The 14,718-nt window shown below is 47.2% G+C and overlaps 1 protein-coding gene across 8 annotated transcripts in view; it reads left to right on the forward strand.

Annotated features, from left to right (window-relative positions):
- ninl (ninein-like) overlaps positions 1-14,718 on the forward strand; it is a 182,212-nt gene that overhangs the window by 103,064 nt on the left and 64,430 nt on the right. For all 8 annotated transcript variants that reach the window (XM_072504496.1, XM_072504499.1, XM_072504465.1 and 5 more), the window contains 2 exons: positions 2,509-2,619; positions 5,736-5,825. In XM_072504496.1, coding sequence (XP_072360597.1) covers positions 2,509-2,619; positions 5,736-5,825 — 201 coding nt within the window. The remainder of the gene's footprint in view (positions 1-2,508; positions 2,620-5,735; positions 5,826-14,718) is intronic.

The following is a 14,718-nucleotide window of genomic DNA, read 5'->3' on the forward strand; positions in this document are numbered from 1 at the left end:
CTTTTGTTCCTCTTTCAGCCCTTCAATCGCCTGTAATATCGGGGCCAACAACTCTTTCTTCATTTCCTTTTTTATCTCCTCCACGCAGCGTTTCAAAAACTCTTGTTGTTCAGGGCCCCATATGAAACTGCCACCTTCCGACGCCATCTTGGTTTCTGCTTGCCTTCCTTGCCGTTGTTCCAAAGGATCCGCTGCAATCCGGCCACTTTCCTCTCCTTTTTCCATCCGTGTCCAGGGGGAACACCCTTCTGGTTTACCGCACGGTGTTTTCAGCCGTTAAAATTGCCGTTGGGGCTCCTATCAAGAGCCCAAAAGTCCGTTTCACAGGGAGCTGCCGAAACGTGCGACTCAGCTGGTCATCGCCGCACCCGGAACCATCAGCCACCATCTTAACCAAATGGTGGAGCAAGCTCGAGGGGCTGAATGGCCTACTTCTGCCCCTAGTTCACATGTATGATATTTTTCTGATCCATGCACATATACCTCCAATCATCTTTGTAGCTCCATGGCTTCTAGCTTTTCACCATTTAGAAAATACTCTGAACTATCCTACTTGAGTCCAATGTAGGTGACTTCACATTTTCCTTGTTTCTACTGTTTTCCCCATTCACTTAATATATTTAAATCTATTTTTAGGTTTATGCTTCTATTTACACTCCTTACAATGCCTCCTACCTTTGTGCCTTTTAGTGTACCCAATTATTTTTTTTCAATTAAGGGGCAATTTAGCATGGCCAATCCACCTAACCAGCACATTTTTGGGTTGTGGGGGTGAGACCCACGCAGACACGGGGAGAATGTGCAAACTCCACTCGGACAGTGACCCGGGGCCGGGATCGAACTTAGGTCCTCGGTGCCATGAGGCAGCAGTGCTAACCACTGCACCACCGTGCCGCCCAGTTCTTTGAGCCTTTGACAAACTTGGATAAGTTGGTTTCTATCCCATTATCCAAGTGATTAATAACTATGGTGAATAGTTGGTGCCCCAACAGCGATCCTTGCACCACTAGTCACATTCTGCCAATTAGATTCCAAGACCTTTAACTTTTGCTAATGGTCTCCCATGAGGGTCTTTATCAAATGCCTTCTGGAGGTCCATATAAATAACGACATCTAGAGGCAACCCATGTCTACTACTTCAATCACCTCGTCAAAAAACTCTATCATGTTCATCAGGCAGGGCATACCTTTTACAAATCTATGTTGGTTCTCTTTGATCAGCCGAAAAATTTCAAGGTATTCAGTCATTCTATTCTTAACTATTCCGATTTCAGTTCTCTTCCCACAACTAGTGGTGCACTGAGGCAGACTTTCATCAGTTTACATAGCTAGTAATTCCCGAAACAGGTCGCTAGTCTGCTGCCAGGGGCTTGTAGCTTGAGGAGTGCCTCTCCACATCAAGGGTGGCTGACCAGGCATCTCTCCCGCTCTTACCGACAGCCAATGGCAGGATTTGTAGGTTGACACTCCGCCTATTTAACCGCATTATCGTTCTTCCTTGGCCATCAAATCAGTGGGACTTGAACCTGAAGCTTCTGGCTCAGAGGCAAAGACGCTACCCACTGCATCACAAGACCTTCTGCATCCTTAATTATAGACTCGAGTAATTTCCCATCAACCGATCTATAATTCCCTGGTTTCCTTCTATCGTCTTTCTAAAATAGCAGGTTTTTTTGGTATTCATTCATGGGATGTGGGTGTCACTGGCTGGGCCTGTATTTATTGCTCATCCCTAATTACCCCTGAACTGAGTGACTTGCTAGTTAGCCACGTCGCTGTGGATCTGGAATTACATGCCAGCCCGACCAGATAAGGATGGCAGAAATCCTTCCCTGAAGGACATTAGTGTACCATGTATAATTTTCCAATCTAAAGGAATGGTTCCTCAATCAAGAGAACTTTGAAGATTATAATTACGATAAGGACATTTCTTTTAAAACAGTTATATGGGTGTGGGTGGGGTGGAGTGGAAGTGGGGTGGACAGCAATTGCTCTTGAGAGATATGGAAGATGGGGGGTTGCTAAAATTAATCTGAGGCATCAAATCAAATGGGTTGTAATTCTGCCCAATTTTCTTTAGAAGGTAAAAGAGAAAGGAATTTATAAACAAAAAGTTTTATCTCTTACAATTCTGAATCTGAGCACAAAATTTTTTTCATTTATATAGCACCTATCACAATCTTAAGATGTCCTTTGAACTGAGTAATAAATGTCAGACACGACGAGAGGTTTACTCCCTTGCTCTTTAAATGGTGATTTGGGATTTCTTGATGTGCACCTAAGGGGAAAAATGGGGCCTCAATTTAAAACGTGATCCCAAAGATGGCACCTCTGGCAGAGCAGCATTCCCTCAGTACTGCAAGTGTCAGCCTCAATCTTGTGCTCAAATGTTTGAAGTGGGATGAACCCACAGCTTTCTGGCCTTGGAAGGGAGAGTGTTATCATGGCTGACACCTAATCTATCGCTAATTAATAGTTCCTTGATGGTAATTCTTTTCTTTTCAACAGGCGAACAGGCGATTGCAGAAAGAACTTGTGGAAACAGTGGAAAAATTGACTGAATCTGAGAAACTGGTTTCCAGATTACAGAAGGACCTTGACTACACACTGAAAGAAAAAGCAAGTTTCACAGCGATATGCTTGGAATACATTTGACTGTTGTTTTTGGGTGATTTTCTGTTGTTGATTGGCGGTTTCTGCTAAATATTGGACAGAATGCAATTGGAAAACTAGGTTTTTGAAAAATACGGAGTGGTTTGCAGTGATATTGGTCCTATGCTCTGCATCACATGGGCCTTTGCACAGTGGGTAGCGCTCCTTCAAGATCAAAGACACCTTTCAGGTCAAGCAGGGTTAGAAGGCAGGGTCTTCAACTAGACGGGAGTTATGGGAAGAGGTGGACAAAAGGAAAGCAGGAGGCCAATGGAGAGCAGTGGGAGAAGAGTCGGATAAGGGAGAGCAGAGGATTGGGTTAAATGCATAGTAAAGGGGGCAGAAGTATGGGATGGGAAAGAGATATGGATGGTCAAATAGAGAGGGGTTGAATGAATGGCCTAGATTTTACATAATAATAGTGATGAAACCATCATTATCATCATTACTCCTGTAAAACCCACACCAACTTCTGGAGGCAGCACACATGCTGATAAATGCATAAATCCAAAAGTCACTGCCGATACTTCCCAATAGTATGCACTGTTGGTGTTATCCCGGTTTGCAATCAGTTAGAAATCACTGAAATAATGAGAACTTGCTCTTTGACACTATTAGTCTCGTTGAACAAAACCTCTCAAAGCTGCACTTTATGGTTTTTCCCAATCCTGGCATCATCTTTAATCTGGTTCCAATTCAAGTAACCAGCAGGATCAGCAGCCAATCATATTGAAGTATTCTCACAGACACCAAACTAGCAAGTAAAAGGCATATTTATCCTGCAATTGGATATATTTGAATTTTTAATAGTATACTGAGTTAATGTTTACAGCTGAAATGCCTCACTGGGTAAAACTAATTTTATACTTATGGAATGGCACATTTCTCCATTATGACCAAAAAGGTCAAACTTTTAAAATGGATATTTTGAAGTTGCTTATAATTTTTCAGATTCTGCCTTAACCTCACGTATTCTTCCCAATCATTTACTTCACTCCATTTAAAATGCAATTACAATTGCAGGATAAATATGCCTTTCACTTGCTAGTTTGGTGTCTGTGAGAATACTTCAATATGATTGGCTGCTTATCCTGCTGGTTACTTGAAGATCCCCTTGAATTGGCGCCAGAATCAAGATGATGCCAGGATTGGGAAAAACCAAAGCACAGAGCTAGTTAGATTTTTATGAGCAGTTTTTTTTGTGGCAAGTGGTAAACACTACCACTTAGCTGCTGGTTGCAAAATCAGAGCCAATATAATCAGTCAAGTGCTAAATTCTGTGGTAATTTTGTGCACAGGGGTAGGGAACTGAGTTTTTAAAAAAGATTGTTTTTGGGATGCGAGCATCACTGGCAAGGCCAACATTTATTGCCCTTGCGCAAATCTTTCTCACCCACCTTCTTGAACTGCTGCACTAAGTATGGTATAGGCACACCCACACTGCTGTTTGGGAGGGAGTTGCATGGATTCGACCCAGCCACAGTGAATAAATGACGATATAGTTCCTAGTCAGGATGGTGTGTGACTTGCATTCTGCTAGATGGTAGAGGCTCTAGGTTTCGAAGGTGCTGTTGAAGGTGCCTTGACGAGTTCCTCCAGTACATTTTATAAATGGTATATACTGCGGCCACTGTGCAATGGTGGTGGAGGGAATGACTTTTTAAGGTGGTGGAATGCCTGCTGATCCAGAAGACTGCTTTGTTGAGCTTCTTGAGTGTTTTTGGAGCTGTAGTCATTCAGATATGTGGAGAATATTCTCTCATAATTCAGACTTATGTCTCACCGATGGTGGACAGACTTTGGGGAGTCACAAGGTGGATTACCCGCCACAAAATTCCTAGCCTCTGATCTGCCCTTGTACAGTTATGTTTCTAGTTAATGGCAATCTCCAGGATATTGATGGTGGCGGATTTGGGTTGGTAATGCCATTGAATGTCATGAGGAGATGGTTAGATTCTCTCTTGTTGGAGATGGGCATTGACATTACATGACACATGTGGCTTGAATGTTACTTGCCACTTCTTAACCCAAGATTGAATGTTATCCACGTTTTATTGCATGTGGGCACTGTTTCCGTACCTGAGGACTCATGAATGATGCTGTACACTGTACAATCATCAACAAACTTTCAAATTAAGCTGTCAAGTTGAAGGGAAGATTATTGATGAAGCAGCTGAAGATGGAAGGGCCTAGGATACTACCCTGGGGAGCTTCTGCAGTGATGCCCTGAGAATGATTGACCTCCAACAATTAGTCATTTTACTTTGTGCTGGGGATGACTTCAAAGAGTGGAGACTTTTTCTCTTGATTCCCATTGGCTTCAGTTTTGCTAGGATTCCTTGCTACCACACACAGCCAATTCCTGTCTTGATCGTAAGGTAGCCACTCTCACCTCGCCTTTGAAATTCAACTTTTTGTTTGTGTTTGGGCCAAGGCTGTACTGAGGTCAGGAGCCCAGGATTTTTCTGAGTTAAGTGCCACCCCGTTAACATTGTCAATTACATCTTCCATCATTTTTTTGATTAGGTTCCTTCCCGCGATTCATGCCATCCAGAACTGGACAATTCTTTTTGACATTTCCCCATCGTCGCTGGGTCAAAATCCTGGAACTTCCCATCTAACAGCATTGCTGGAGCATCTTCCCCATATGAATGGCAGATGAAGGCTCACTAACTCCTTCAGGGCCAAAAGGGATAGGCAATAAATGCCAGTTTGCCCTGCTGCAAAATTCAAATGCTGGGAAGTAGAACATTGTTTATCTTCCTTGCATCCTGGAAAAAAACATTTGGCAACCCTATGTCCATGGTATCATTCCCCATAACAAGGCTATACTTCTTGTGGGGAAACAGAATTTGTTTAGAGAAAAATAAACTGGTTAACCGTTCAAAATGAACACAGGTCAGTGAGTTTCTGAAAATGACAGAATACTGGCTAAGATTTCAGCTTCATCAGGTATGATATATACTGACCCTTGCCCATCAACCTGCACCCCCCCTCCCAACCCATAGTGCCAGAGAACTAAACAGCAAGCCGTTATATTTTATCTAATTTTTGCTTCTCTCTTTTTCTCTCCACATGTTCAGTTTGGAACACTGGATCATCCGAGTCTGGAGATCTTTGGCCAAGAGCAAAGGTTCTCTGAGCTTATAATGGAGTATGAGCAGCAGTGCAGGGTTGGTATTGGTCAAAAAAGTATTTTCAAACATTAGAAGTTGTTACAGACAGGAGGAGGGTTATTTTAAACAGCCCTGATTTCTTTCACTACCCACCCGTAAACAGAAAGGTGTTTTGATTTGCTTCCTACTTTATAAGCGGTGGCGTATTTCCCAACCCCTCAGTTTTGATTGATCCAGGGCAGCACGGTGGCGCAGTGGGTTAGCACTGCTGCCTCACGGCGCCGAGGTCCCAGGTTCGATCCCGGCTCTGGGTCACTGTCCGTGTGGAGTTTGCACATTCTCCCCGTGTTTGCGTGGGTTTTACCCCCACAACCCAAAGATGTGCAGGGTAGGTGGATTGGCCACGCTAAATTGCAAACTGCCCCTTAACTGGAAAACATTAATTGGGTACTCTAGTAAATTTATTTTTTTAAAGTTTTGATGTGAACCAATTTTTCATTAATATCCCCCTGCAGACTCTAGATAGGATGAACTCCGAGTGTTAGTATATTTGTACACACTCGAAATGCAGTAGGAAGGGGCGGCATGGTGGCGCAGTGTTTAGCACTGCTGCCTCAGAGGGACCAGGTTCGATCCCGGCCTCGGATCACTGTCCATGTGGAGTTTGCATATTCTCCCTGTGTCTGTGTGGGTTTCACCCACACAACCCAAAGATGTGCAGGGTAGGTGGATTGGCCACACTTAATTGGCCCCTAATTGGAAAAAAATAATTGGGTACTCTAAGTTTATTTTTAAAAATGCAGCAGGAGAGCACTACGTAACCCCCATGTGCACTCGTACTGTAAAAGAGGGGAAAAAAGATTTACAGGGCTAAGACCACAGAGAAAAGAACTATTGTTTCATGTGAGTCTAGAGTCCAGAATCAAAGTCCAGTGATGTTATGCCTTCACAGAGATTGGCAGGCTGAACTGCTGCTGGATAATTTACTTTTCGAATAAAGTTGACCTCTACGATAAGATAGGCATACAGAGATAAATCAGTCTTGTAGGTAATGGTACAAAAGGTCTAGTAGAATCAGCATAGATAGGCCCAGGTAATCAACCTGGCAAAACCTCTTTCCTGTATGCTGCTAAGTAGATGGAAAAGTGCCCCGGGTCACTGTCTGTGTGGAGATTGCACATCCTCAATGTGTCTCTGTGGGTTTTAATAATGGTAATAATAATAATCATTACTGTCACAAGTAGGCTTACATTAACACTGCAATGAAGTTACTGTGAAAAATCCCTCGTCGCCACATTCCAGCGCCTGTTCGGGTACACACAAGGAGAATTCAGAATGTCCAAATTACCTAACAGCACGTCTTTTGGGACTTGTGGGAGAAAACCGGAACACCCGAATTTAATCCACGCAAACACACGGAGAATGTGCAGACTCCACACAGACAGTGAGCCAAGCCGGGAATCGAACCTGGGACCCTGGAACTGTGAAGCAACAGTGTTAACCACTGTGCTACTGTGCCATCCACACCCCACAACCCAAAGATGTGCAGGTTAGGTGAATGGCCACACTAAATTGCCCCTTAATTAGAACACAAATAATTGGGTACTCTAAAATTAAAAAGAAAATGGGAGACTGAGGTTTTTTATTTCCACAGGGCAATACTACTGATTTCAGCAACTGGGGGTTCATGTTGCATGACTCCCACCTCTCAGCTTTGGCTTTGTCAAAGGGTGTGCATCCCTATGTCTTTGTGATTGTTAATATTCCACCCATTAAATCTTAAAATGAGGTTGCAGGGTATTTTGTCCTAGTGGACAAATCGACTTTGGTTGCCAGGGATGGCTTATGAAATGTAGATGATCATTGAATTTAGTGTCTGAAGCCCACGGGGGGTCATTGGGGTCTCTTCAGAGATAACGAGGTGGCGGTTTAGCTCTTATTGTTCAAGGGTCACAGATAGAAATAACTTCAGCCATTTTAAAAGGGTCTTTGCCCAGTTTTTAAAATTTTAGAAATTAACCACGGGGATATTTAGATATATTTTAGAAAATGTTTAGAGTGTGAGGTTTTAGCCCCCTGACAAAGTACTTCAGGGTAAATGCCTGGGATGATTCCTGCTTCAGTTCACGACTCAGGGATGATGGAGGAAAGTTGGTTGTGTGTTGCATCAGATTTGAGTTCCACCCGAGCACAGTACTGGAAGACTGTGTGTGTCTGTAGAATGGTCCGCTGGCGAGTGTCAGGAGAAAACTGGAAGTAAAGGTGAAATCCCGTTTGTTTCAATATTTCCCCGCGTGTCTTAGTATTTCTAACACTTCAATTATCAAACTTGCTTACATGCTCTCTTGGACTTAATTTCTTTCAAGTCAATTCTGATTTCCTTAATTCTCCTTTTTTTAAATTAACTGGCAGTTTTGAATATGACAGGCTAGATTGTGTATCTAGAAACAGGAGGGGAAAAGCCCATGCTGCCAATTTATTGGATCCTGGCTGATCTGTATAATTAACTGCATTTTAAGCTTCGGCTCCATGTTTCTTGATACTCACACCTAACAGAAATCTATCCATCTCCTTTTCCAAATGTTTCAATTAGCCTAATAGCATTGGCTTTTGCGGGGAGAGAGTTCCAGATTTTTACTATCCTGAAAAAGTACTTCTTGACATCACCCCTGAACAACCACGCTCTAGTGTGGAGCTTATGCTTCCTTATTCTGGACTCCCCTGCTAGAGAGAGTAGTTTCTTTCTATTTATCCGTTAATCATCTCAAAGACCATCAGACATCTGGAGGACTGCAGTATAGCGATAAATATCCGGAGACATGAGATGAGTGGCGGGAATGTGGACCTCATGACCACACAGAGTGGTTGAGGTCACCAGCATTTTAAAAAAAACTTATGTTTAAATGTTATTTTTTTAAGGCCCTCTCTAAATTTTTATTGCTTTACACAGCCTGCTTACTTTAATGCATGGTATCTTTACATTTTCCTCTGTGGCTGCATATGTGCGGTACCTGAAAGGTAACAATCTGTGAGTGGCCTGCACAGCATCTTCCAGGTTTGACTTGCAGGGAGTATTAGTGCCTTAGTGCAGTAAAATATCCCACTTATAAAACCAAATGTGGCACAAAGCTACATTAGGACAGTTGAACAAAAGCTTAGTCAAAGTGATAGGTTTTAAAGATTATCTTGAAGGAGGAGAGAGAGAGGTAGGGTTGGGGAAAGATTTACGGAGGGATTTACAGAATCCCAGCTGTGAAGGTGCTGCTGTCAATGGTGGAGTGATTAAAATGGGGGCTTTGCAAGAGGCCGGAATTGGAGGAGACCATAGATCTTAGTGGGTTATAGGACTGGAGGAGTTACAGAGAAAGGGGGGGGGGGTGTAGAAATTTGAAAACAAAGAGGAGAATTTTAAACTAGTAGTGTCACCCAATAGGTAGCCAGGTCAGTGAGTTCAGGGGCGAAGGGTGCATGGGACAGGTTATGAGTTAGAATATGGGCAGCAGAGTTTTGGATGAATTCAAGTATGTGGAGGCTGGCCGGGAGAGTATTGGAATAGCCCAATCTAGAGGTGACCAAGGCACACAGGGAGGTTTCTGCAGCTGATGAACTGAGGCCGTGGCAGAAATGGGTGAGTTCATCACGATGGAGGGAGGTGATCTCGGTGAAAAGCACTTAATGTTGTTGGAGGTTGATCTCCGGATCAAGCTGTGGCCATCAGTGGTGGGGTTTATGACGAGGGGGGGTGATTGTGATGAATTTGAAGAGGACGGGGACAGTACCCGAGGAGAGGAAACTGTTAAAAATTAAAACAAGGTTACATGGCTCCAGGAAAGGCGTTGGTTGGTCAGTAATTTGGTGGGAATAGGGTTGGGGAAGCAGGAAGTGGGTCTCATATATTACAGAATCCCTACAGTGAAGAAGGAGGTTCGGCCCATCGGGTCTGCACTGCCCTTGGAAAGAGCACCCTACTTAAGCTCATGCCTCCACCCTATCCCCGTAACCCCACTTAACCTTTTGGGATCTAAGGGGCAATTTAGCACGGCCAATCTACCTAACCTGCACCTCGGGGCAGCACGGTGGCACAGTAGTTAGTATCGCTGCCTCACAGCGCCGGGGACTCGGGTTGAATTCCAGCCTTGGGTAACTGGCTGTGTGGAGTTTATACATTTTCCCTGTGTCTGCCTCGGTTTCCTCCTGGTGCTCCGATTTCCTCCCACAGTCCAAAAATGTACATGTTAGGTGGATTGACCATGCTAAATTTGTCCCTTAATGTCCAAAACACAGACATGGGGAGAAAGTGTAAACTCCACACAAATAGACATCCAAGGCTGGAATTGAACCTGGGACCCTGAAGCTGTGAGGTAGCAGTGCGAACCACTGTGCTATAATGCTGCTTCATGGACAAGATGAGCTCAGATAGCATAAAGGAAAGTAGGAGAGAAATTGCAGAAAGAAGCCTATTTATGGTTAGGCAGAGGGGGCCTGAGATGAAGTTTGGCTCGGTGGACCTGAGAAAAAGCAGGAAGTAGCAAAGGCTGAACAGATGGCCTCGATCTGACTGACAAAAAGCCAGTGAGCTTCTTGTAAGTTGAGTGCTAGATGGGCATGTGAGGATAATAGGCAAATATGATGTTAGGATTAGATAATAATAACCTTTTAGTGTCACAAGGAAAAAATTGCTGTGAAAAACCCCTGGTCGCCACATTCGGGCAACTGTTCGGGTAAGCTGGTACGGGAATTGAACCCGCGCTGCTGGCCTTGTTCTGCATCACAAACCAGCTGTCTAGCCCACTGAGCTAAACCAACCCTAAAGGAAGGTAGGAGGAAACGTATGCACAGCATATGCACCATCATAGACCAGTGGATCGAATGACCTGTATCTGTTCTGTAAAATTCTTTCTTCTTTAAAAAATATTTTTATTCAAATTTTTACATATTTTCAACAAACTCCCCACCCCCCCCTTACAGAAAAAAGAAAAACAAAGAACACATAAATAAGCATCTTACAACTACATCACGATTTCCCCCAATATATAAACCCCCCATTAAGCAATAATAAACACAGTAGAAAACACAAAGTACACCCCCCCCCCCCCCCCCCCCCCCCCCCCGCCCTCTGGGTTGCTGCTGCTGCTGACCACCTCCTAACGCTCCGCCAGAAGGTCTAGAACGGTTGCCACCGCTTAAAGAACCCTTGCACAGACCCTCTCAAGGCAAATGTTATCCTCTCCAATTTAATGAATCCTGCTATGTCGCTGATCCAGGCTTCCACGCTTGGGGGCCTTGCATCTTTCCACTGTAGCAGAATCCTCTGCCGGGCTACCAGGGACCAAAAGGCCAGAATACCGGCCTCTTTCGCCTCCTGCATTCCCGGCTCATCCGATACCCCAAATAGTGCGAGCCCCCAACTCGGCTTAACCCGGGTGTTCACCACCTTCGACACTGTCCTCGCAATACTATCCAGAACCCATCCAGCACCGGCACGCCCAGAACATGTGGGTGTGATTTGCTGGGCTCCCTGAGCACCTCACACACCTGTCTTCCACCCCAAAGAACCTGCTCAGCCTCGCCTCTGTCATATGCGCTCTGTGAAGAACCTTAAATTGTATCAGGCTAAGCCTGGCGCAAGAGGAGGAAGAATTAACCCTACCCAGGGCGTCCGCCCGCGCACCCTCGTCTATCTCCTCCCCAAGCTCCCCCTCCCTTTAGCTTCTCCACCGAGGTCTCCTCCTCCTCCTGCATCTCCTGGTAGATCGCTGAGACCCTGCCTTCTCCAACCCACACCCCCGAGAGCACCCTATCCTGGATCCTGAGTGCTGGAAGCAACGGGAACTCCCTCACCTGCCGTCTTACAAACGCCCTTACCTGCTTGCACCTGAAGGCATTTCCGGGGGGAAGCCCAAATTTTTCCTCCAGCGCCCCAAGGCTCCCAAACGTCCCATCTAACACAGGTCCCCCATCCTTCTAATTCCTGCCCTGTGCCAGCTGCCAGCTCAGGAACCCTCCATCCATTCTCCCCGGGGCGAACCGATGGTTCTCCCGGATCGGGGACCAAACCGAAGCCTCTACTTCACCCCTGTGGCGTCTCCACTGCCCCCAAATTTTCAAAGTCACCGCCACCACCAGACTCATGCCCACACAGGACGCCATCTCCAGCCTCTTCCACGCCGCCACCGCCCCCTCCATTACCAACTTGCGTATCATCGCCACATTGGCAGCCCAGTAATACCCACACAGATTAGGTAGCGCTAACCCTCCTCTGTCCCTACTCCGCTCTAGAAACACCCTTCTCACCCTCGGGGTCTTTTTCGCCCACACAAATCCCATAATGCTCCTGCTGACCCGCTTAAAAAAGGCCTTAAGGATCAGGATGGGGAGGCACTGGAATACAAAAAGGAACCTCGGGAGCACCGTCATTTTCACCGACTGCACCCTACCCGCCAGGGAGAGTGGCAGCATATCCCACCTTTTAAACTCCTCCTCCATCTGCTCCACCAGCCTCGTCAAGTTGAGCTTGTGCAGGGCCCCCCAGCTCCTGGCCACCTGGATCCCAAGGTACCGAAAACTCCTTTCCGCCCTCTTAAATGGAAGCTCGTCTATCCCCCGTCCCTGGTCCCCTGGGTGTACCACAAAGAGCTCACTCTTCCCCACGTTGAGCTTATACCCGGAAAAGTCCCCAAACTCCCTGAGGATCCGCATCACCTCCGGCATCCCCCGCACTGGGCCCGCCACATACAGTAACAGGTCATCGGCATACAACGATACCTGGTGTTGTTCCTCTCTCTCTCTCTCTCTCTGTCTCTCTCTGTTCCCCCCCCCCCCCCCCCCCCCCCCCCACACACACACAAAAGGCTCAATTGCCAATGCAAATAGCAAGGGGGATAGGGGACACCCCCGCCTCGTCCCCCGGAACAGCCAAAAGTATTCCAACCCCCTACGATTCGTGGCCACACACGCCACCGGGGCTTCGTAAAGTAGCCTAACCCAACTAATGAACCCCTCCCCGAACCCAAACCTCCTCAACACTTCCCAAAGGAACCCCCACTCCACCCGATCGAAGGCCTTCTCCGCGTCCATCGCCGCCACTATCTCCGCTTCCCCCTCCACTGTAGGCATCGTGATTACGTTAAGGAGCCTTCGCACATTGGCATTCTGCTGCCTTCCCTTCACAAAACCCATCTGGTCCTCGTGACTCCGGGACACAGTCCTCAATTCTGGTAGCCAACACCTTCGCTAACAGCTTCGCGTCCACGTTGAGGAGAGAGATTGGCCTATACGACCCACATTGTAATGGGTCCTTGTCCCGCTTCAAGATCAGCGAGATCAGCACCCTGGACATCGTCGGGGGTATGGCCCCCCTTCCCTCGCCTCATTGAAAGTCCTCACTAATAGAGGGCCCAGCAGGTCCATGTACTTCCGGTAAAATTCCACCGGGAACCCATCTGGCCCCGTCGCCTTCCCCGCCTGCATACTCCCCAGACCCTTAGTCACCTCCTCCAGCCCTACCGGTGCCCCAAGCCCAGCCACCTGCTCCTCCTCCACCCTCGGGAACCTCAGCCGATCCAAAAATCGACGCATCCACCTCTCCTCTTTCGGGGGCTCAGACCTGTACAGCCCCTCATAAAAGTCTCTAAATACCCCATTTATTCCCACCGCACTCCGTACCATGTTCCCCCCTTTATCTCTAACTCCCCCAATCTCCCTCGCTGCCTCCCGCTTCCGAAGCTGGTGTGCCAGCATCCGGCTAGCCTTCTCCCTGTACGCGTACACCGCCCCTTGCGCTGTCCTCCACTGCACCTCTGCCTTCTTAGTGGTCAACAGGTCGAACTCGGCCTGGAGGCTTCGTCGCTCCTTGAGTAATCCCTCCTCGGGGACCTCTGCATACCTCCTATCCACCCTTAAAATCTCCCCCACCAATCTCTCCCTCTCTCTCCTCTCCTTCTCCTTGTGGGCCCTAGTGGAGATTAGCTCTCCCCTAATCACCGCCTTCAGCGCATCCCATACCACCCCCACCTGCACCTCCCCATTATCGTTCACCTCTAGATAGCTTTCAATGCACCCCCGGATCTGCCCGCTCACCTCCTCATCCGCCAGCAAGCCCACATCCAGGCGCCACAGCGGGCGCTGGTCCCTCTCCTCCCCGAGCTCCAGCTCCACCCAATGCGGGGCATGGTCTGAGATGGCTATGGCCGAATACTCCGTGCCCTCCACCCTTGGGATTAATGCCCTGCTCATAACGAAGAAGTCTATCCGGGAGTAGGCTTTATGGACGTGGGGAAAAAAAGAAAATTCCCTGGCCCCCGGCCTGACAAACCTCCATGGGTCCACTCCTCCCATCTGGTCCATAAACCCCCTCAGCACCTTGGCCGCCGCCGACCTCTTACCCATCCTGGACCTGAAATGGTCCAATGCTGGATCCAGTACAGTGTTGAAGTCCCCCCACCCCCATTATCAAGCTCCCTGCCTCCAGGTCCGGAATCCGGCCCAACATGCGCCGCATAAATCCGGCATCGTCCCAATTCGGGGCATATACATTCACTAATACCACCCGCACCCCCTGCAGCTTACCACTCACCATCATGTACCTACCTCCATTGTTCAGCGCCTCAAACGACACCCGCTTCCCCACCAAAATCGCCACCTCTCGATTCTTTACGTCCAACCCCGAGTGGAAAACCTGCCCTACCCATCCCTTTCTCAGCCTAACCTGATCTGCCACCCTCAAATGCATCTCCTGGAGCATAACCACATCTGCCTTCAATCCCTTCAGGTACGCGAACACACGTACTCTTGACTGACCCGTTCAGGCCTCTCACATTCCAAGTTATCAGCCGGATCAGGGGGCTTCCCACCTCCCCACCCCTGCCGATTAGCCATCCCCTTTTCTAGGCCACTGTTAGTAAAATTCGATGTAATGTGGGTGATGGGTAACAATTGCAGAAATTTAAAG

This window comes from Scyliorhinus torazame, chromosome 1 (genome assembly GCF_047496885.1).
Source record: "Scyliorhinus torazame isolate Kashiwa2021f chromosome 1, sScyTor2.1, whole genome shotgun sequence".
Classification (NCBI taxonomy): Eukaryota; Metazoa; Chordata; class Chondrichthyes; order Carcharhiniformes; family Scyliorhinidae; genus Scyliorhinus; species Scyliorhinus torazame.